This window comes from Limanda limanda, chromosome 3 (genome assembly GCF_963576545.1).
Source record: "Limanda limanda chromosome 3, fLimLim1.1, whole genome shotgun sequence".
Classification (NCBI taxonomy): Eukaryota; Metazoa; Chordata; class Actinopteri; order Pleuronectiformes; family Pleuronectidae; genus Limanda; species Limanda limanda.
In genome coordinates this window covers 27,160,946-27,186,199 of record NC_083638.1, presented here as the reverse complement: position 1 = coordinate 27,186,199, position 25,254 = coordinate 27,160,946, and the positions used below count along the sequence as shown (strand labels likewise).

Sequence of the window (25,254 nt, the reverse complement as noted above, 5' to 3'; positions counted from 1 at the left end):
TGTTGCCCTATATGCCTCCTTGAATAGGATTTTTTCAAATCGTCTAATTATACAGTTCCTAGTAGTGACCTACTGATTAACTGCGCTGATATCTGGAGTGTATATAATCAGGACTGATGAACAAGAGTTCAACTATTTCACAACAATTACAGAGATTAGTTTTTTTGATACTCCAATTTTGAAATAATAAAACAACTTATCCAACACAATCTACTTAAGCAAACACATACTTAATCATCAAATAATGTTATTTGTTAAAGGGGATAATATATTGGGTTTGAATAAATCTTCATATACATTCAGCAATGTTGTGTTAAAAATTTTTTTATTATTAAATTGTATTTTAATATATCTACCCTATCAACGCCCTGCCCTCTAAACATTGGCATCAGCCACTGAGAAATCCTGACGCAGTCAACTTAGCCTAATCCTGGCGTTGCCTCTACTAGCACAGAACACGAAAGTGCCCTTGCTGCAACAAGAAGAGCTGTTCACCTGCTCGTTGAGAGTTCGGTGAAGCTCGACTCAGTACACGGAACCGAACTCCGAGAACTACAGAATCGGCTGTCGTTGACATTGGCGTGAGAGCGCCCATTACTGAGAACACAGTGTTGTTGTCACCAATGTCGCTTACAGTTATGAGTGCAGTTCCAGCCGCCACTGCTAGAGAGCGCTGTTTGCATGTTTATTAAAATTGTATTAATATTGAATGTATCTCAAGTACAAATCGCACAACATTCAACAAAGCGCTTAACAATACAGATACAAGGATGAAGCCTATAGGATGAATGGTTCAAAAGATATTTGAACCATATATGGAGATTTCTGGATTAGCAGATTGATAATACAAATACAAAAAGATAATTTAGACCCCAAGTCTTTTTAACATGCCAGAGGAAACTGATGAATAACGTCTTCATCATTATCATACCAACCAGCGAAGCAGTGGAAATGTTAGGTGTCATGTTGTTGTGGTACTTACGGCCTCGGCGGATGTTGATATGCAGGTTGCCCTTAATAACAGTGCAGCCTTTGAGAGACTGAGCAGCGTCCATGGAGTCAATGACCTTCTCCTCACACACTTTATCACACAGACCATCACAGGCTGTACAGGTCATACTGGAGACAGACAGAGAGTGATAGTGAGAGACAGGAGGTGCAGTACATCAGTTCACTGACACATGTTGCTTGACGTCAGTCTTTAAAGTCTCTCCTGACCTTTTACTTTTATTTCTGTCCCTGAAACAGTTTATGGCGAGTGTTTCCACAGGACCAGCCAGTTGATTACAAGATTTAACAAGCAACTTCCAATAAACAAAATAGCGTTTTTTTTATCATAGCTGCTGTATTAAACTTTATTCTTGCCCTGATGAAACTTAAAAATGAAGACTTAAGACAGGGTGTTGAAGTGGTACCAATGTCAGACCAACAATCAGAGTACCTCCACCCAGTGGCTCCATTTCAGCCTAGCTCAGGGTAGACTACGGCTCACCTGTTGGGTGTAGTGCGCGTGTACCCAGACGGGCATTCGGGCATGCACTCTCCACTGTGGATGATGAAGCTGTCGAACTCTGGGAGGTGGACTTTGGAGCAAAGCTCGGCACTGATGCAGCGCCAGCCCTCGAACTTGTAGGTGCCGGGAGGGCAGTCGGCCACACAGCGCCCTTGGTGGTAGTAATGCACACATGCTGCACATGCTGTGTCGTTAAAGGGGACTGTGCAGCTGCCTAGACACTGAGGGTGGCAGCACTCGCCGCCCGCTGTGCACGCTCGCTGCACACACTTCTCAGGGCATTCTGGTGGGGAGACAGAGACAAGGGGAGGTATTTAATAAAAACATATTGCAGTTAATGTTTTTCCGTACAAATCATAAGTGACAGTAAGACACATTAGGACATCCATTCGATACTACTCCATGGTAGAGTTAGGGAGGCAGCTTTTCATGCAGTATTCACATATCACAGTTGCCCAGAACACAGTTAATAGGCTATATTAATATTGATAAAGCAGTTTTCAGGTTAATAACTATGCAACAAAATATATTCTAAATTTATTGTTTCCTAGAATGTAAGAGGCTAAAAGCTCCATGTTTTTTTGTAATATCAGTTCAGAGTGTTGATCTAGATCTATTGTAGCAGGAAGGATGGGGTTTTCCTAAGGGTCTGGGATTTTTCGGTCGGACAAAATAAGACAACTACAGAAGTCCCACTTGTCTCTGATGGATATTTTTCATCATTCTTTAGACTTTCAATTAATCAGGACAATAAAAAAGCAGTACTAGTTAATATACACATCTGCTTAATGTATTACAGACAACCTGTCTGAGTCTCCCTGTTCTTGTGATCTAAATCCAACAACAAAGAACACAGAGTAAAGATGCATTACCCCATTTTTAGCAAATGAAAGAGCCTCACAAATAAACACAAGCAGTGAGTCCTCAGCTCAAATTAGCCTCTGGCACGACACTGCTGGCTACAGTCCTGAACAAATGATTTAGACTTACTAGAGAATGACTGACAATGAGTGTGTACACACATGTGAACCAGCTCAGAATAGAGCTCGTAAAACACCAAATAAAAACCGACAATCAAAAGGAAGTCGTGCAAACTGCTTCATAGGCAACCAACAACTCTGTATGTGTAAAAAAAATCCAGCCAACAAAACCAAATCCAACAAACAGCGAGTCAGAGCTTTCGTCCAACTCAGTTGCTGGTGTTGAGCCCAGTAGTGCAGTGCTAGGCTCATCCCAGATCCACAGTGACAAAGCGCCTCCGGTACGGGTTTTCCAACCAGCACAGCTACAAATAACTTCTCTAGTTGCTGTGGTGTCCCTCTAAATAAGAGGATACTGTAGCTGATGACAGGAAAAACTGATTGGAAGCTACAGAGGGAAAACATTGGACTGACCCACGTATGGAACGGAGCCATACCTCCCGGCTGCCTTTGTCTTGATAGTAGAGGAATTTAAATCAAGTATGATGGAGACAGTGAGCAAGACGACACAACAACTGCTCCTTTCCCAAGTTGACACATTAACTGAGAGAGCAGGGAAGTAAATTATGCTATGTTTTGGTCAAGAATTGGCCTCACTGAACTCAACTGCAGTTCCTCCCAACAATACAGGTTCCATTTAGCCCCTTACCACCACAGAGATGGAGAAAGAATCCACAGAACGTAACGTTTCTTTCAAAGCACTTTTGTTATCTGCCACAGAGACAAACACCAACTGCTAAGGAATAACAGAAACTCACTTCTTGAAATTTTGTGTGTGTGTTATTAAAGTGCAGGGCATAAACAAAGGGGCAGGCATGTCTGAATGAAAAACAACTCCACAAACAAAAGACTGTAATTTTCATGATGTCATCTGCTTAGGTTAACCAGAGGCTGTGTTTACAGAGAAACCAGGCAAATAAAAGTTATGGAAAATCATGTCGGATGCTGAGAGATAAAAACACAGAGACACGTTTCAACATGTTGCCTCTATTAGCTGTGTCGAACAAACGGAAGACACCAGGGCCAAAGGGGTTGTCTACTGTTACTGTAATAACAGCAGTCAATTTCACTGATCCATAATGACTCCAGAATCTGTGTTTTAGTCGTCGAACCTGTAACTTATTCTTGTTTTGTTACGGTTTCCAAATTAGATGAACTGAAAGAGCTGAACGCCGACTGTAGAGCTCTTTGAAGAACAGCCTCTTCAAAAAAAGAAAAAAGAAAACAGATGTCAAATTGGAATAGGAAGTCATTCCCAGGGCCTAAGACACAACCGAAAAGTTCCAACCATCTGGTTGATCTTTTACCTCTATAACTTGGAACCCAACACTCAAAGGAAGTGTGGTTTTTGGGAAACATGTCTTTACAGCTGCGTGCCAGCAACTCATCCTACAGGAAAATACTCCCCACTTATTTACTAATTGTTGCAGCTCTCATGTATAACAATAAAGTTTGTTTATATGGTGTTTTAAACACATTAGGATTACCAGCATTTCCACACTGGAAAACAATGTGTGGTGTTTTCCAGTGTTTCCCTTTTATTATCTAGACTCTGGCGACCTGCCATATTCTATTTGTCCTTCAACCTGCAACTAAATGAACCAAAACATTGTTACACTTTTTATAATCACATAAGAGTTCTCTGGACCTGGATTCTTCATGCCATTATTTTTGGACATAAGTTTTTCAGTGTACAGCGCTCTTGCCAGCTCGCGTTATGGTCCATAACAATTTTACCATACAAGCAGACAGTCAGACCTCATATTTTAAGCTGCAGTTGTGGCATGCAATTCAGTGCTTTGTCTCACCGAAGAACTAATCTGTCACTCTGAATCTGTTGCGTGCGAGTGACCTTCGTGCGCATGCACGTGTACCACCGTTACTGCCATGGATTGAATTGATTCTGGCAGAATTGCTGATGTGCATCATATTATGCATTCATGAAGATATGTGTTGGTAGAGGTAAGGTTAGTATGTTGTCAGAAAAAAAAGCGCCAAAACACTGGCGTCTGTGGCCCTCACTACCGATCATTTCATTCAGACCAAATTAAAATGATTGGCTGGCGTACCCGTCTGTCACTTAACGACCTGCCTGCCCCAGGCCCATGTTCCGACTGCACATAAGGTGAAGAAACAAACACCACTGAAGCAGAGATGATCGCCAGAAGTTCGAGAGCGAGTCATAGAAAAAAGTCAGCTTCTAGCAGTTGTCAGGCAGTGCACGGTCATGTGTTTTGTGGGCCGACAGAGAAAATGAAAGTACCCATTTTGAGCAACAATACCACAGGAGAAAAAGTGATCGATTCTTTTTTTTACTGTTGGTCCACACTCATCTGACCAAATACTAATAATAACCAAACACTAACTACCTTGAATTCAGCCCACCTGCTTGGAAGTACCTAATATGCATGGTTCACACATCTCATACAGTGTCTGAGCAGCGTCATCACTTTCCCATTTAGAAAAGTGGGTGACTGGATCTGAACTCAGGAAGAAGAAATCTACTGTGCTTCCCATTGGACAAAGATTGACCATCAGGCAGTGACCATGAGATGACCTTCCGGGCTACCTCCCGACTGACACGGAAGCCAATCAGGCCCTTCAGACTGTGTGGTCCCACCAACCATTCAGCAGACTGTTCGTGCTCAGCGGGACAAAACCAGTGCGGCATTTCTCTGGTACAGAATGTTCTTTCTCTGCTTGGAGCCCCCACCGCCCACCGACTCTATCTCGCCCTTTGACCCTGGCATGGGGTGATGGAAGCTGTGCTGGAAAGGTGTAATTTTGCAATGTGCCTGTAGAGAGCTGAGGAGGGGTTGAGGAGGGAGATCTTCCCCGTCTTCGGCTTGGGAGCTGCTAGTCTGAAGCCTCCTCCCTGAGTGACCAGTATAGGGTGGGAGGAGGTGGAGGGGTAGATGGGTACACAGTGTACATCGGCTACATAATAGATTCCAGCTTTTATCCTCTGTCTCCTCCCTGCTACACTTTAAGAGAAAGGTTAATGCAAAGCTACAGCTCAAGGGGAGGAGGTGAAGGATTAAGAGGAAAAGGAAGGGGCAGAGGAGGAGAATGTAGATGGATGAGGAACAGAATGAACTATGGAAGGAGGAATTAGATGTGGTAAGGAGGACAGAAGAGGAAGAATAGAGAAGGATAGTTAAGGATGGAGATGGTAGAAGAGGTGGAAATTAAAAACACCATTTCACGCATCATATTTTTCTGAAAGGAAAACACACGCACACGCACGCACAAGCACACGCACAGCTGCCAGCTGGGGGAGCCAGACAACACAAGTTAACACAAACAGAAAAGTGTATCATTCAAAAACACAAGATATTTGGATTGTTTGGGTTCTGCATATTTGATATTACAATTCTGTGAATATATCCATCCACACAAGTGAAGCTTATTTCCTGTAGTGTTGTTTCAGTCAGTAAGGGTTACTAGAAACTTAAGGGATGGATGTAAAAAGTTTCTCTACATTTTGTAGTCCATTCTGTCATTACAGGGCACTCACTCGACTGTGGGATAAAGATCACTGCTGTGGGTCAAAAAGCCAATAGGAGGCGTCCAGGGAAACAGACATACCAGCCCAGCAGGAAGGTTGGCTGAGAAACTCACACCAGTCACCAGCTGGATGGCGGGAAATGTCTGTGCCTTTTCTAAAGTTATTTATTCTAGCAGCCTTGAAAAAGAAGCACACACAAATATGAAGAAAAAAAACGTAAGAGAACTTCCGATTTGATTCTAAATATCTTGCCAGCTGGTTAAACAGTGGATGTGGCAGGTAGCTGTAGCTGTTTCTCTCTCTCTCCCTCTCACACTCTCTGAGATCAGCTGATGGAATAAGAATTAAAAGCCTTTCCGATTGTTAATCCTTATTTTCAGCCCCCCTCCTTGAGGTGATAAGAACAGGTTGTACCACACAGACTTGGGTTGCTTTGATGACGCTCCAGGCTTTAGCACAAGAACGACTCAGTGGCAGAGACAGCACCACGATAACAGGGGGAGTCGGATGTCTGAACAGATAGGAATCTGTATTGGTTTCTATCCCAACAGCCCCAACCAGACATTCATCAGTGATTATGTCAGGATGTTCCACCTTAAATACCGGGTATAGCAGTGTTTTCGATTGTTGATCTCAAGTCTAGGTAATTAGTTGCCAGTGTTTGGATCTGCTCTGATTCTCCTCAACCTTTGTTATCTCTCCATCTCTCCTAAACACATTCACAAAGTAGAAGTCTGTCATAGTTGCAGTGGCCATTGGGAGCATCAAGAGAAAACACGCCACGCTGGAGACTTGATAAGGTTTTACTGTCCCTGCCAGGCAGCCTGACCTTCCCTCACCACTAACAAAAATAACCAGGGCCATGAAACTGACTGTTACAACTGAGTGGCAGACAGAAGAATATTGATCTGCACCACTTCATTCATCAGCATTCAGCTCTTACTCACTGTATGTGCACTACAGCTGTGATTCCAGGCCCGAACTGAAATGGGCCTCGGCCCTAGTCTAACGTCTCAAACAATCATTGTATTATCAACTAGTGTGCTGCCCTGCTCACCTAGAAATCTCTCTAAACGTAGAGAATCCACTCAGAACAGATGAAAATATTGCGTAATGGATGTTTCCAGACTTACTTTCTTTTTCCTATTTTTTTTAATTTTGGTGTATGTGTGTGACTGACTGTGTGATGAAGTGAGTGTGGAGTTATCCCTGCCCTTTTTCCGACTCCAAGCACTCTGTGCCCGCCCAGTGTGTTTTAGTACTTGGGCCCTTCAGGAAACAACACCAACACAGTATCCTGATGCAGAACAAGAAGTTGATGATGGACAGAAAACACAACAATATTTCGGTGTTTCCAGTGCCGGACAAAGCATGCTCTGTGACAAGCAGACAGTCTGTCAGTGTGAAGGTTTAGTCTGTGAATCAGTCGTTCAGAAACCCAGTCAGTCAGTAGCATGCGTCGTGTCTCCAGGCTGATTCGCCACAGCAGAACAAGGATCTCCATTCATTCGGTCCATTCACAGCTCTATATGGCTGAGCAGTGCTGTCCGGTTCATCTCCTGAGCCTCCCAGCAGATACGAGACATCAAAACCTGCCAATCAGTTGGGCCTGACACACAGACGGCTCATAAAGTCCTCTGTGCATCAGCGACAGCATCAAAGAGTGAGCACATCATCGACCGTAGCAGACAGTGTCTGGGAAGCCAAAATCCATGACCAATGGAAATCACTACATTCAAACAAAATGACACAATGTACCACTGTATCAGATTGTGTCCAGTAGAAGTTTCAGAAGTGTGTTTAAACAACCTGCACAGCATTTGGGTGGAAACAATAAGTATTCTTGGAAACGAGAAAATTAGGTATAGTTTTCATTGGCTGGTGAAAAACTAGTTTCTTTTAGGATTCCAATTAGATGACTCAGAGACCGCTTCATTGGGTCTTGTTGCAATTAAATTAATGAATTAATCACTAGTAAAAGGGGGATAGTGGGGGTTTCACTTTTCAACAGAATCCGATATTGAGATATGGTTTTACAACGAGACACTTGAAAGAAGTACAGGCAGTGATCACGTGAAGTAGCTGCTGTTCAGTTCAGGTAAAGAACTGTAGTTAGCACACGGTTGCTGACAAGAATATCAAACGGTGTTCTGGGTTTCCCTCCTCTTCTTCATCCCCCTTCGCTGCTCCTGGTGTAAGGAGCCATCCCAAAGGAGATGTGTGGTCTAAAGCTTCCTGTGCATAATTACAGTGTGGTCATTGGGGGGGAAAAAATAACACTAACACAGGTGAAGCACTTGTAGAACATCGGTCCTCTTGGCGATGATGAGCTGGACATGTGTCTCTCCCTGACTCTTCCTCAATAAAACAGGATTCACACAAGATCCTGCTGCCTGTCACCTTGTCACATCAAATTAAGATAGACTGTAGTTAGTGAGACTGTAGATCAAATCTCCCTTTAATACTTTCTGAGTGATGAGGCAGCATGAATGCTGGTCAATTTCTTTGGTGTCTGAGAGTGGTGATTAGAGTAGGGATTTCCAACACGGGGGTACTTTAAAGTCCTTGGAGATATGTGGACAGATTGTACCTCAACTAAGTAGATTAAAGGGTTAGTTCACCGAAGTGTTAATTACAATGTGAATAAAAAGTAAATTTATAATATCGAGTCCTATGTACCTCATGCACACCATGTGTAGAGGGTGTGTAAGCAAATAAAGTGCAATACATTTAAATATTTAGCTAAAGGTACTTGTTAAATGATTAAATAAATAACTTACATTATGGGTAAATGTTGAAATTGTAAGCTAAAATTAAATCAATTATTTGATCTCATTAATTAATAAATTTTGGAAGGTGTTTAACTGCCAACATTTTAATTGCTACAAGTAACACATACATAACATGTTTATGGAATAAATATTTCTAGAACAATATATACAGCTCAATTGCTTTATGATGAATTCCACATTTTGTTGACTCCAATCACACACACACACAAAGACATCAGAATGAGTTGTCCACATTCCTTAGTCTTTGTGTTTACTTGGTGTGGGAAGGCAGAAATATCCCTGGAATTTGATGGAAAGGATGAAGGAGGTAGAGGATAAGATTCCCCTCACCTTGTGGCATCCTGGCCTGAAGGCTATAATTTCAACCAGAATTCAACAAACTGGATGTTGTTTATATTCACATTTCTTTGATAAAGAGATTTCCAAAACTATTGTGTTATAATGTACCACACCTCGTCAAGACAAGTTTCCTTAAACTGGGGGGTTCTTTGTTATGTTACTAGAACAAAACCTCAAATTCGAAACCTGCATTTGGGTTTTCCAGGACACCCCTCTATATCGTGGGTAAGAAACAAGAGAAAGAACAGTATTGAATAAAAGTTGCCATCTGTTCATTTTTTTAGTTCTTTGTGATATTATGGAGCTTTTTACATCCCTGATTAATACAGACGATGAAAACAGCCATTAAGTAAAGACATAAAAAAATGTCCAACAAAATGTTCTGTTTTTCATCTCTTTTATTGTTTTTCTCCTGTGATCACGTCAGAGCGAAATGATGAAAAAAAGAAAAAAAACTATTCCCGGCAAATTCCAACCAACCTCGAATCCACAGACAAGAGACTCATCTCATTCCCTGGTCGCAGCTCATCCCGACCTGACGGTGTTAACAGAGCACAATTAAAGGCCACATAATTACAGTAGGCACTTTGACGCAGCCAAACCAGTAATGTTCACTTCCAGGAATTCCAGGGATGGGTGTGACTGTTCACTAAAAGTAGTCATGGATGGGCCTGGTTTACTAGCAGCCCCTATAATTACCAGGCCTGACAGCCTCTGGGTTCTGGGTGAGGGTAAGGGGTGCATGACTAGTTGTTGTGATTTTAGTTGGGATGATCAATAACTTATTTTGGGAAAGCCTGCTGTAGCTTAATATAGTAAAGCAGTTTTTACAATCCTTAATGCCATTTTACTGATTGCATACAAAAAGAATGGGTCTGACCTCCTGTTTCTTGAAAAAGATTTTACTTGAATTACAAAGAATTTTTTTATCATCACTCATCTTGTTGTATTACATTGCATTCAATTTTTTTTTCTCGGTGGTCTTAGCCTACAAAAAGTATTGTACGTCATGATTCGAACAATGAAACTCAGCAAGGAGGGCTGGCTAAGGCTCGGTTGAGAGACATCATCGAGTAAGATGATTTCAGCAAGTAAGAATCTGAGGTAAGGACATGTAGCTTCTCTTAAATTCTATACACCAGTCCTTTAATTTGATTAATCCAGGTCCATTTGAATCTTTACAGATATTCAACATAATGACCACATAGACATGAGATTTGCGGCAGAAAAACAAGACCCTACCTTACCCAATTAGACTGATTAGAATTTGGACCTGAACCAGGTTGGATCTCAATTACTAGTGGACAAATACTGTGTGTTACACTTAATGCTGATATCTAATCCCTACTACACCTGAATCTCTCTCACAGAGGAACACATTTCCAGTCCAGACTTTTGATTGTATAAAGTGCATGAGGAAAGTGTAGCTGAAAGAAGCATCAATTAAGCAAGCGGGTTTCAATAACTGGTTTCGGAGGCACTGAAATAACTTCATGCATTCATAGAACCAGGTTTAAGTTAAACACACAGCAGAGATTGGTTCACTATTGAAAACTCAAAACATAAGTGAGAAAAGACTAGTAACACTGGGTAAATAACAAGTGGGTGTACCACATCTAAAAACCAAATTATAAACAGGAGTAGGGGAGCAACCAGAACTCAGACTATCTGACCAATTGTCTTTCACATACAAATCACAGAAGCAGTTTCTACCGTACATACAGAGTGTGTAAACAGACCGTTGAATATTTTGGTACTTAAATTGTGTAGCAGAACTAAAATAACTGTTCTAGGTAAACTGATCTTTAGTATGTGATCATTTGATCTGAGGGTCCAAGTCCCCCGCACTTACCCACACACCCCAAGAAGCTCTTTACAAATACCTCTTTAACTTAAACCTGTGCTTACTGTACAGTCATTTGACACAGCCAATTGTATCAATTTCCATTGCAGACAAAAGTCAGATGTTGATGGGGTAAATAGGTTTTTTGACCAACGGGATAGGGGCTAAAGTGATATTTAAGGGCAGAAAAATTGTTGGTAGGGTGGTGGGGATGAGGTGATAGTGTATGCTTCTGCCTCACTGTCTGTCTTTATTGATTCTACCACTGTAAGTAACCAAGACACATTAAATCCAGACAAACTAAAGGCATTAAGTTTAATAATTTGTTTTTGCTTACATACATTTGTATACATGTTGTAATAGAAAAATGAATTAAAACAAGGAGACAAAAATAGATCATTCAAACATGAAGTACACTCAAAGTTACTTTTGTGTACTCAGAATATCAATGTAGGGGGTCCACTGTCTCACCAGGAAGATACGTCAGCTAAATGACTACAAATGAGAAAACACTGCCATGTCAAGTATGGTCAATTAATATAGTGGCAGGCTAAACAACAACCCTGAAGACAACCCTCCCTAGTTGAACGTGTAATCCCTTCTGTCAGGGGTTAACAAAAGACAAAAATTCCTTCCAGTAAATCCCAGAAGACCTACTTTGTACTTTAATGATGTGCTTTCATCTCCTCAGACCATACAAAGCACCGGAAAAACATCCCCCATGCTGCTCAATGTGAGAGCATGTGTGTCCGTGTGTCCGTGTGTGTGTGGGTTTGGGAGAGAGAGCGTGAGCGAGTGTGTGAAGAGACAGTGTGTTTGTGTCCCAGCATGCACAGACATGGCTCTTTTTTGGAAGAAGCCTTTGAGTAATGAACGAGACCAAACACCCAAACCAGATTCCAAACAACAAATGAGGGAAGTAAACACTGGAGAATGCATCCCCCACCACTACGACTAAAAAACACAACACTTTCTTGGAGAAGGAAACAGGCCTTGAACGCTCTTTTGCCTGTAACAGTTTTATGAATGCGCTCAGGCTGAAAGCATGTCCTTTGTATCAACTCTACAAAAACAGGCCTGGCACTTTTCCCCTCTGTTATTTATTGATCGGACGAATGACCGGGCCTGAAAATAAAATGCCTCTGAGTTGACACTCATGTCAGCACGGCATTCAGGCGGAGAGCAATGCACACATTTAAACAATAGATCACATATAAGACTACTGAAGCTCAATGGGGGGTCTTATCAGAGCTCACAGATGACAATCGTGATAAAATGGTCAACTGTGGTCACAGTTTTTGCTGCTATTCACACAATATCAAATAAACATAATTCAAAGAACAGTAGCACCAGGCTTTACTTGTTTTGTAGCTACGTTCTAACAAAGGATTGTACAGTAAGTATGTGTAGACAACCTCTGATCCACAGGGGCTAGAACTGCCAGACATCAACTTGAGGAAATCAGCACTGTGTGGTCAGCCCTCACAACAACTCTGCTATCGGCCTTCGTCACTTTAATGAAGCCTGGCTTTACTACCACCAGACCTCTCCAATAAAGTGCCTAATAAATAGCCCAACAATGTAGTCTCTGCAGTGCAGACAGCAGTGGAGCTCATGTTGTCTGAGATCAATTCTGTTTTAAGGCGGCGGCAGTGGCAACCGATGGCCTATTTGCCCCAGCCGACACACTCCCTCTGGAGCGTGGTAGACTGCTTATGCATGTTCACGGGATCGTTCTCTACTTCTTCTATTTTTAGTCCATTTAAACTGACTTAACAAGACATGTCAACCTCACGGATAAGAGGATGCCAACTGAACACAAACAAATTAGCCATGCCTGCAACTATCCCATCCAGTTAGTCAGGTTCTGAGATATGACCGGGAACAAACTGCTACCATGAGACTGAGAGGGGAATTTATCTGGACCTCATATCTCAGGATAGTGGGTGATGCTTCCTTAACACTCAACTGCCAAGTTTTCTTTTTCTAAACTTAGAATAAATTTCTGAAATTAAAAGAGGCAACACTTTGATTATACTGGCAGCGGTTAGTCAAGAGTGGAGCAGAGGTCTGAGCCTAGGTCCATGCAATGTTTCCATTTTGAAACAATGTTTCCAAATTAAAATGATCTCAGTCTACACAAACCATTTAGCTCTGCATCGTAATGACCTCTCACATACTAACACACCTGAAAATAAGGCTGCACCAATCGATAATTTTTTTATCAATTATTGTAATGATTATTTTTTATTATTCGATTTAATTAATAATATATACTACTTATAATAATTAATATATGAAAAATAAAAGTTTGAGTCATTGATATTGATTATATAATCATCTCTTAAATACAAACAAATCTGACAAAAAACAAAGTATGCAATGCAAGGCATTTTTCCACAACTAAAAATAGCCTGAACTGCTAATCTGCCTTTTACAGTCCCCTCTCCAAAATAAAAAAGAGCTTGTTCCATTCAGGTTAGAGGGAATCTATCAATCTACATTAAGCTGTCCATCAACAAAATAAATGAAAACCAAAGTCAAATTCAAGTAACTTTCTGGAGGAATATCAAAAATGAAAATGGCCATGTAAAAGCTCCGTACCCTTATCCATGGTTGTTTATCCACCAATTATTTTATTTTTTCCTGTTCCGCAGCATTCAGCAACAGACTTTCACAAAATAAAAGCCTGACTTTCACAATAAAACAATAAATAATCAAACCTGAGTTAATGCGAGATAAAATAATTAATCGAGTTAACTCATCACCTGAGTTAACTCGATTAAAACGAGTTAACTTGCCCAGCCCTAAATAAAATTAATATTATTTACTTGTTTCAAGTAAAATTAGGTTTGCATAAAAAACAAAGAGCTTATGAAAAAGTCATCTTAAAATAAAGGGCTTAATTTTTGAAAAAATAGATAAAAAGATGTGGTTTGAGTTTCCCCTTTTCATCTTTTTTCCTAATATATAACTACATTTCACATAGACAATCTCAACAAACATTAACAACTAAATAGCTTTAACCTTTCTACTTTGTTCGTACTTTCTCTGGATCAGTGACAGGAGTAAACCACCATGTGCTCCCAGGATTCACTACCGTAAAAGTGGAAAAAAACGTTCAGCGTTCCGACTATTTGTATCCTATGCTAGTGCATTTGCGAAAGCAATGTTTCTCTCGTCCAGACTACAATGAAGCCCTGAAGTTTTCAAACTAAGATGGGGCCAACAGCATTTCCAAATGTCTTAGATTTAGGAGCTCAAAAACTCTTAGTAGAATGGATGAAGCCTGATTGTGGCAATGTCTGTTGGACATCACACCACTATTAATGAGAGCAGTGGCCCCAGCATTTATGCCTAGTGGTATCAACCTTGGTTGTAGTCGCACCAATAGGTGGAAGTAACTGTTAGAAGTCTAAGTTGGTGACGTAGTAGTTGTAGTAATATAATTAGTTGTAGCAGAATTGGCAGATGGCTTAGTAGTTAGGGCAGTGGTAATGGAAACAGTAGTAGCAGCAGCTGTTGCAGTAGCACTGGTAATAGAAGTTCTTCCACCCAAGGTATTCAGTTTGAGTAGTTGGCAATTTAAAAATAATATTGAAATCTATTTCCTGTCCTTCACAACCCCCGCCCTGTGAAAAACAACATGTTTTAGTCTAGTCTCAACAGCGTGGAGACAGAAAGATGTCCTCCAACCAGGGGAAACTGCACCACACTGTTACACTTGAGCTCCTAACCAATTGTACAACAAAGATATGTAGACAAAATGCCTCAAATGCTAATACAAATATTATATTTGATCAACTTTCACTACTCACATTATCACTTCACCCGTAATGTTGACGATAAAGAAATTCCAGCTCATTTGATTGCTGCTGAAAGAAGACACTCGCAGTCACATTAATAATTAGGTAGCTGTGAAGACAACTGTCGACAGGACTTATAGTGGACACGCTAGGTCACCATCCAAATGATGATAAGTTGCATGATCTGGAATTAAACTGTGTCTAGTGTTTCCAAATAATTACCAAGACTGAAGTTAGACCCGGCATAGTCTAATTTGCCCTGCCCAGTTTCTCACTACATACAGACCTAAACATGTTTCTAAGTGAGTTACATTAAAGTTTCCACAAATAACGAAAAAGAGGAGTGGTCTCTATTTTTTCCTGTTGACAAGTGAAACAATAAATAGTAACAACTTTTGCTCCTCGACTTGACACCCCATGGATCATCCTCCATCCTCCAACACCCCCATCATTCTAACATCCCTTCATCCATATTCCACCACTGCACAAAGCAGGCCAGGTGTATGCATGCACGTTAGAGATATTTGCATCTCCGTAATTTGAATGTTTAAACATGCCTGCCTGCATCTTTGTCTTTGCTTCAACTACGTTTAAATGATGACGACTGTGCGGGCGTGCATGTGTGTGTACATGCATGCGATCGAGGCCAGCCCTGCGACAGTTTCATGTCACAAGACTGAAAACATCATCATGCTGAGTCTGCAGCAAGGCGCCAGTCAGCAGGGAAACAATTCAGCCAGACAAACACACACACACACAGTCAGCCTAAACACATCGTCTGAAAAGCACCAGCAAAACAAGTCATCAAAAACACTGCAGTCGTAAACACTGAATTAAAGGGATACTTCAAACTCACTATGCTTTGAGGGATTTAATTATAAACCCATCTACTTGCTCCTTTAAATCGGTGTGTTAAGGGAATGCAGGTGAGAACGTTTGCATTAAACCAAATAGCTTAAAATAACTGTCTCTATACACCTGATCTATACTGCCTATTTTAGAGAGAATTGCAGCACATTGTGTTCCCATAGGTAACCAACCTAGAATATACGTAATTCTGTATTTAATTAAACAGATGCTGACAATGAGTGTCATTGCTAATACTCAGAACACCCACAACAACATGGGCAGAGGCAGAACCGTTGTTGGCACTGATACCTTTGATTAGCTCTTTATTCATGTCTTCTTAACCTGGATTTAAACACCTGAGATATAAACGACATTCCTCAGCGCTCCTCCTTCCTTGCAGTCCAAACACAACTACTGAAGTGACCGTAGGCAGGCCACCGTTATGGACACTGGGTTGTTCATTACAATCCCAAAGTTACAAAAACAGGCCAAAGGTTAGACTGTCTCCACAATCTATTTGCAATTCAAATCCCTAATGAGCTTTCATGTGTGACAGTCTGCTTACCTTTCTGGCAGTGATTGGAATTCCAGCAGCGGTAGTTGTAGTTGTTGTTGAACATGGTCTTTCTGCACTGCGGACTATTCTCCATGATGCCTGGACAAACATCACTGCACTCCTTGGACTGCTTGTTCCCGGCAATGTAATTGTTGAACTCCGCGTCCAAGATGAGTGACCAGTCTATAGACTCCAGGTAGCACAGCTCAGGGTTCTTCTCAATGCGGATGGCACCACGGGTGATGTTACGCAGGTTGTACAGGCCGATGTCCTTCAGGCTGGTCATCTCAAATATTACAAGGGCGTAGTTGTAGAACAGGTTACGTCCTCGGATGACGGCAAGGTTGGGAAAGAGCGCACTTAGACTGTCCAGGCCAGACACCCGGAATAGCAGCAGGTAGTCAGTGATCATGGTCAACTTGGGGAAGCTGAGGGAGCGGAAGTGTTCCAGGTTGATATTATTGCTGTTTTTGTCACCGATGAGGAGGATCTGCAGGTAGCCCTCCACCACTGTGCAGTTCTCTAAACGCCTGAATTCACTGATGTCATTGCCGATGTCGATGCTGGGACCACAGACTGCGGGGGAAAACAAAAGGAGAGGGTAAGATGAGTAACATAAAGATCCAACCACCCACTTCCTTCATTCATATTTGTTCCTTTGATATATACACGTCTCCTCATCACAACATGTCGTTTCAGCTAAATCAAACTACCCTACCTTTTCTTTTTAAGCCATGCATGAGATCACCTTCTCACAAATGATCTTAATATTTCAAAATGTACTGACCCGCTATTTAAACAGAGCAATAAATAACTGTTAAATGTAACTATATACAACAAAACATTCTCCATTTCAGAAATATTGATATTTACAAAGCAGTATTTAGCAAATAGCTTTCTTAAATATTGACAGTACACTTGAGCCAAGCTATTGTTGACAGAACATGTTTGCCTAACTGTTCTCAGTTTCAATGCCAACTTAACATTGTGTGACAAAGTAAATACTTGGGTCGTGTTCTATTCAAGTGTACTTTAACAATGCAATAAAGGTTAGTTTGCTCCGCTTTCAGGCTATTGTTGCTTTTGTGTCTACCGAACATGACCCACTTTTTTTGTTTTATTATCTGCTTTTATGAAGCCATCAGAATACAATTCCAGTAAATGCTTTCATAAAAACATCATCCATAAAATATGTACACAATGCAAGTTGATTAAATACAGAATATATGATTTAAACAAAAACAAAGAGTTGAAAAGAAGTTAAACAAAGAGCAGAAAGAATCGTGGAGGAGTGTCACAACAAATTCATTTTTCATGAAAAAAAGAGCCTGGAGCCCCGGTAAGAGCTCTGTGAACCTTTGTGCTTAATGCTAAAATCATGTTTACATACTCACAACTAAAGTGTTTATGTTTCATGTATACAAGATTTAGTTTTCTATGTTTAATAATCATATTTTAGCTTTTTAGCATGTTATTTACTAAGGGTAGGACTGTTGGAAATGTTTTCAAGTCACGTAAACCAAAGTTGCTGGAGAAAAACTCTGATGATGACTTAAGTCAATAGAATATAGCACCTGGGAAACATGAATGTAATGGTAATCTCTACAATCGATAGACTGAGAGTGTGGCCAACCAGACCAAGGATGAAAAAGGGCACCTCCTCATCCCACCTTGGTTTATTTATCTAGTTTTGCTCAATTTGTGGATGCTTACAAAATCCTGGTTATCGGATAATTGTTGTTTGAGATAATGTCAGACTGCACTAAACATAATAGGTCTGTTCCTGAGGCATTCATTAGTGTCTGACTCTGGAAAAGTGAGAAAAACACAAAATTCCCCAAAACCATGTATCTCTGAACGGCCTGTTCCTATAAACAATACTTTTTTCCCCCACCTTTATTCATTGAGCCTCCCATGAAATTTGTTTTGAATTTCTTGAACTTATTTCATTTCCTGAGACAATCAGTAGAGTATGACTCTTTTTTGACGAAGAAGTGGACCAAACCAAAACCACCGTAAAGAAAAGTGTTAAAAAGGTCACTGCTCTGCCTTTTTTTGTCTTTAAATAATCCTGACCCTCATCAGAAAAAGTCTGGATATGATCGGAGTTGATAGGCGGAGTGTTTGCCTCTTCAGCTTTTACTCCCACTTTTGTGGTGTACTCTAAACAACACTTAGCCTGAAGCCCCAGCAGCACCAGCAGAAATATGGAGGCCATTATCGCACATCACAGTGAGGAGGATTTACACTTCAAAAGCTGCAGGGCAGTGAGTCATGGAAAACTCATACGAATCAGCTAACAGGTTGTCACACTACCACTTTAATGCTGGTCTAAAGTTCTACTTTACAAATGTGGCCTTAAAAGGTTTAGGTAAGATGATTCATTCTCAGGAAACAAGTTCTAAGTTGTCATAATCAAACATTAGGGCTGGTGTTGCAGGTTTAATGAGTGTAAATAAATGTGAGTATCACCTGGATCTAGGGCAATGTACTTCTGGCTGAACATAATCCTACACTGGGAGGGGCACATCACTTAAAAGTGAATAGTGTAATATTTAACATACCAAAGTTTAAGCAGTGGAATGACGTGAAAAAAAAAGCCTACTCTACAAACTGATGTTGAATGTGAATATTGTAAAAATCTGTAAATGTTGCAGGACTAAATGTTATGAAATCAGTAACGGACAGTTCTGCCGATATGAATATCTGTAGTTCTCCAAAATATAAAACCACAGAGTTGGAACTGTTTAATTTAATTTCCGAAAGAACACGCTGAATCTTTCTGCTGGCAATGAAACTTTTTCCCGGCATGTTTTATCAGCTACACACCAGTATCACCATTCTATATTTTCAATAAACAGTATTCTGATTTTACCTTTTTTCTTACGGCTGGATCGTGATTCATTTACATTTTCAAACTAAAATAAACATTTTTGTTGTGGTCATTAAACACATTTCCCCCCTCATACACTACTACGGTTGTTTGGCAGTACCCAAATGAAAACTGCAGGTAAGTGATAACAAATAATTTCAAGAGTAATCAGTCATCACTTTTCAGCAGTTTTCTTCTTTAGGACACATATTTTAATTGCACATGTTGTGTTTTTCTGTACAAGGGAGCAACTCTGAAACATGACACCAGGGACGATGTATTAAACCAGACGCTCTTGTTTGAAAAGTAAATGAAATATATCTGACATCACAGCAGATCTGGACGCAGCTCAGAGAAAGGGAAGATGAACTTTAAGATTGTAATTATGACTCAGGGCTTTGCAAAACATTTTTTGTAATAAAGTAATAAACCTACACACAAATTATGAAGCAACAGGTGCAGGCGCCTGCAGCACGGGCCACACAGGTCGTGACCAGTGTAGAGACCAAGTATCTGCTGAATGCTGATGCCCATGAAACTCAAAGTCCTCAGCTAATGACTAGAGACAAAATACCAAACAAGCTGATTCTACGTTAAACTCATGTTTACTAGAATTGAGAGGGAAATCTGGATAGAAGTCATAAATTCAAAATCTCATGTACATAAAAAACCATTATATTTCATACTTAATATGTTTTGGAAAATAAAAACTAGCAGTTATATCACATTCCATAACAAGGGGAGAATATTCCTTATTCCCATCCATATATTATCCTTATTATCCAGTTCAATGCTACTGCACATATCAATACATATCTTTGGCAGCAACACTCTGGAAAAGGGCAAATGGAGATAAATCTTTTAAATTAAAGCCAGACACATTTGTCAAAATCAAGTTAGTAGTGGCTAAAAGTGGCTAAAACAATTTAAGCGTGTTCTGTAATTTGGGCATGTTTTAGCCCAGTAAACTCCACATACAACCAGTATATAAACTTTCCCAAAGTTGGCCTCCTTCAACCCTGCTTGTGGCAGACGTTTCAAAGCACACTGGAGCTGTGGCTAGTTGCTCGTAGTGTACCAGTGTACTGCTGAAACTGCATTGAAGTTGTATGGCCTTTATTTTTATTTGGCATGTTAATTGGCTTTAGGTGTTTAAATCTTCTCCAGACAGGATGTGAGAGCCTTTGGTGTGTGCCATTATAAAATTCCTTGGGTGTGATTTAAAGCAGGCAGTGTGCTGGTATGGCGGTCATGTCTTTCTCTATAATCTACTTGTCAGTGCACACCGTCAGCAGCCCTGAGTGAGTTGCATACCTGTTAATACAATCCCAACACCCAGGCCTGTAAAAAAGACACACTGCCTAGTGATGTTACATCACCGCAGCCTCTACGCTTCACCCTCTGTGGCCTCACTGCAACGCCAGCATGGCCATCTTTCATGGGAACTGCTCCTGACCACGCTGGTGAAAATCCCAAACAAAAGGCTTCTGATCAAATTTTCGTCTTATACACCGGCTACATGAAAATATCAATAGCAGGTATCGCACCACCACAACGATGACACATTTTAAAACAGCTGAGTACACAAGCTTATCTCTGCCACTTTGATGAGCCTCTAGACCACATATTTACTTTTGATAACCTTTTCCCGGCTGACTGCGGAAACCAGACTGTCCGCAGACAATTGCAGGAAATCCACCAGAAGCCCAATATGACAAGAAATAGGAAGCAATACGGCCTCTAAGCTGATGCTTCATTCACTGCCACTCGACTGCAGCGAGTCTATTTACTCCTCATTTCCATCCTCTTAGAGACAGACTGCCCGAGGGGGAACATATTCATAAATACTTTTACACATGAGAGGCAAGGAGAGAAGCAATGCAGGGGAAAGCATGAGAACCAGATCCTTCCTGACAGATCAAACTTGTTTGGTAGATCTGCAAAGTTGTGTGTGCAGTAGCCAAGCTGAACCTGGTTAACACAATCCTGCCAGCTGCTCTTCAGTCCCAACTGATACAGTAAACCAGCAGGAATGCTCAGAGTTTAGCCACACAAGGGTCCTTTAGACAGCTCCACATCGCATTGAGAATAAATGTAGGATTTCGATGGGAGCACCTCTGCTTTTCCCAGGTTTGTCCTGTGACCACTGGGGCTAACAGTAAACCCCATAAGACACAGTTCACAAGCTCCTCACTCTTTCCAATCAACAGAACTTAGTCTGTTTTGCCTGTGAATGTACTTTGGCTTGTACTATTTTAAAACCCAGACCCTGGTTCAACCCCCTGACCCACCCGCCCCTCCCCAGCATGTCACGCTGAATGGGATGAATCGGGAAGCCTAGTTTGAGTTTACAGTATAGCTGGAAACATGGCAACACTTTAGATGGTCACACAAAGCTAAGGAAGCTTTACATTTGTTAAATCTAAAGGTTTGCATGCTGACAGATGCTGTGAGCTTTTTTTTCCACGGTGTTCCCAGGTTTGTTTAGCAAAGGAGGATAATTGAGGGGTGCACTGCCAGGAAGAAGCACAGTGATGCCATTTGACAAATATTGTGCATTGGTTTCTTTAAATCTTGAGGGAGTAATATTGACATGAACAGCCCTGGGTAAAGAACACCTACATCCTAAAGAACACATAGAACTTGTTGTCCCATCAGAAACTTTGAAAAGTTTAAAGTTAAATGAAAATTCATCTCGAGTGCCCAATCAAATGTAAACCAGTAACTTCATATAGCTGCCCCTCAAAATCCTAAAACCATGAAAACATCAACACCAGGATTCCCCATCTTTCTATAATAAGTTCTACCTCCCAACAATGAAAACATGTATATAGAAATACTGTTGTTGCTTTCATTTTTTATGCGTTGTAGTTGTTAATGTAATTTAACGTATAAAGAGATGAATTTGTCAAAGTTATTGGTACAAACAGGTCCAGCGACCACAGTCTTGTGTTTGCCAACATTTTTATGAATGTTTCAGTGTGAAAGTATAAATCCCATTCTTGCTCGATGTAGGGGAGGAGACCAACCTAACTTAATCACCAAGTTTATTTTATTTATCATTTCAAATTTGTGTCCCAAGTTCTCTCATCAGCTTGTTTTGAATCTTCCTCCTCACACCATGACTCAGAGTTGACAAGGTGGTGTAAATAAAGCTCGACTGGCCTTGGCTGACTCCCGGCATCATGTATATACCAACACACTTAAAACAGATTTATCTGTGCAGTCTGTTTTAAAACTAAGTAACAGCACTGCGAGGTGACTTTGTAAAGACACACAGCATTTACCAAACATGACCAACCACATGTAACCACATGTAATTGCAAAATTAAAAATATTACATATTGAACAGTTTTTTCCATTTAAGATGAAATTTAATTTCCTACATGCAAATATTTTCTGTTTAATACATATTATTATTATATTATCCTATAACCACATAATTACACTGTGATACACCATATTTATTGTTCTTTATTAATAAATCCCTAATATTACTGATATTTGGCTATAGAATTGATGTATAAATTCACAAGAAAATGATTGTTTCCTCTATTTACAGTGCAATACTATATACAAAAACTTACAGCCTGAAATATTGTGTTTTCCCTGGAACGAAATGTGACTTCAGTCCCCGTGTGTGGACGGTGCTGCAGCCGGAGGAGCGAGCACCAGGTCGGGTCGTGTGGAGCAGCGGTACTTACTCTCTGCGGTGGCGGGCCGGAGGCAGGACGACAGACCCAGCATCAGACCCCAAAACAAGGTCAAGCGGTTCCTTTCTGCTCGAGACCTCATTCCTGGAACGAGTGAATCCCCCCAGACCCTGTGAATCAAAATGTTGAGGGGGGGAACGGCTCGGCGAAGCCCGGCCGGAATGATTAAACCGCTTTTCAATGCCCCAGCCAGCACCTTTTAGCAGTTAGCCGGCTAAAGGAGCTAGAAGCTAGCGTCACTACACACAGGCTAGCAGGGATAGCGCCCTCTCTCTCTCTCACACACGTTTCCGAGTGGGGGGGGAGTCCAACCGTGCTCCGGACCTAATTCACCGATTTATTCCTCTAGGCTGAAAATGCGTATTCATGGTGTCGCTTATTCCTGCCGTAAAAAGCGGCGTGTCGGGGTGTGCGATGCGGCTACAGCAGCGGCGGGGACTCCTCTGTAATCCGCATCTTCACGCTCCATGGCTGGGAAGAAAAACCGCTCCACGTCCCCTGGCTGGAGGGTGTCCTCGAGAGGCAGGGACCGGGTGAGACCCCCCCCCTCAGACCGGGGATGGGGAGAGGCGGCGGGGAGCACACGGTGTCATATTAAAACACACACACGACGCCTGTGTCGAAAATATCCAGGATAAAAATCTGGTTTCAGACCCGCAGCCTCCTCCTCCTCTTCCTCCTCCTCCTCCTCCTCCTCAGCAGCCTCGCATCAGGCTCACACGCACCGCGTTGTTGTGGTGGCTGGAGTGCACCTTCATGTAAACACCGGGTGGGGGGGGGGGACCGGAGTGTTTGACCTTGTTGCTCCGGGGGGTCGCTCGGCTCCTCGGATCGAATGCCCCCTCCGTCGATGCACAGGAGCTGTGGGTGAACGCACAGGTAACACGCACGGTCCTGCAGTGTGCCCGGGTCCGCTGTAAACACGGCGCCGTGCGCACAGATCGTCTCCGTTTCTCGAGATGAATCACTCGAGCTTTAAAACTCCGCCCTCGGGTCTGCGAGAGAGTGGGCGTCGCTCCCCTCACTGCAGCCGAGCCGCCGTAGGAGAGCGGTTGCCATAGAGACCGGTCTGGTACTCATCACGAGAGGGGCCGGATTTATCTGCGTGTGTGTTTACAGTGTGCAAAAACAGGCCGTGGGCTACATCTGCATCCTCACGGCATATCACATGTGCAGGGGAAAACAAACCATAAATTACATCTGCATCCTCACGGCATATCACATGTGCAGGGGAAAACAAACCATAAATTACATCTGCATCATCACAACATATCACATGTGCAGGGGAAAACAAACCATAAATTACATCTGCATCCCCACAGCATATCATATGTGCAGGGGAAAACAAACCATAAATTACATCTGCAACATCACAACATATCGTAGTTGCAGGGGAAAACAAACCATAAACTACATCTGCATCTTCACAAAATATCATATGTGCAGGGAAAACAGACCATGAGCTGCATCTGCATCCTGACAACATATCGTCGTTGCAGGGGAAAACAAATCATAAACTACATCTGCGTCATCACAACTTATCATATGTGCAGTAGAAAACAATTTCACAACGACATCTTTACTTCTACAGACGCATCAGTGGGGCCCGTGACTGATCAGACCGAAGCCCACACATAGAGACACCTGAATAACAGACGAAATCATTTGTTTTCCCCTTATTCAGAGAATTCCACATCGTCTCCAAAATAGCGGCGAAGTGAGACCTCGTACCTCACTCTCCTCTCTGCTCACCGGCGTGCCGCCACCGTTGCAGTGTGATGGAAATCCAGGAGACTGATCCTGGATCAGGGTTGTTTTGCTTCTCACAGACACGCAGCACAGGGCCCTGTGTACTGAGGTCTATGCACAGCCCCAGACAACGGTGGAGACTGAGGAGAGAGTGTGTGAACCCCTCAGCTAATGACGTTGGCAGAAGTTAGCGGGAGCAATGGAGTCAGCAAACAGTCAGTGAAACGAGGAGTGTGGAGGTGATGGTGATAAAAAACAAACAGACATTTTCCGTTTAACAACAACCATCTGCTGATATTCTCATCAAGCTTTAGGGAGAAAAGGATCTCAATGAGTTAAGCTCCCAAAACACGTTCTCATGTCAGCGGCACCTGAGGTCAAACGCAAATACTGTTCAAATTCAGACCAGCACTGTTTTCCAAGTTGTTGAACCAGAAAATCCAATTCATGAAGAAATCGTGATGGATTGCTGGTTTACAAACAAGCTGAAGCTAAACTGAATGGCTGGCTTGAATTTCTATTCAACAGTTTAACTATGCGGATGAGGAAAATTAAAAACAAAACATGAAGATTGTGTACCACTAGACAGAGACAAGTTTCTGCTAAAAAAAAATGCGTATGTATTTTTTAACAACCCAAAGCAGCATATTCTATTAAGAGAGGGACGTGCAACAAACTGGAGATAAAGAGAAGCCTGTAATTCATTTAGATGCAACACACGGGACTTGCACATG

General features: G+C 41.6%; 1 protein-coding gene across 1 annotated transcript in view; it reads right to left on the bottom strand.

Annotated features, from left to right (window-relative positions):
• The window catches only part of LOC132998436 (insulin-like growth factor 1 receptor), a 35,068-nt gene extending 12,215 nt beyond the window's left edge, over positions 1 to 22,853 (bottom strand). The window contains exons 1-4 of the mRNA XM_061068083.1: positions 22,763 to 22,853; positions 16,196 to 16,762; positions 1,493 to 1,796; positions 983 to 1,119 (exon numbers count right to left, since the gene is read on the bottom strand). Coding sequence (XP_060924066.1) covers positions 983 to 1,119; positions 1,493 to 1,796; positions 16,196 to 16,762; positions 22,763 to 22,853 — 1,099 coding nt within the window. The remainder of the gene's footprint in view (positions 1 to 982; positions 1,120 to 1,492; positions 1,797 to 16,195; positions 16,763 to 22,762) is intronic.
• Positions 22,854 to 25,254: the final 2,401 nt, after the last annotated feature.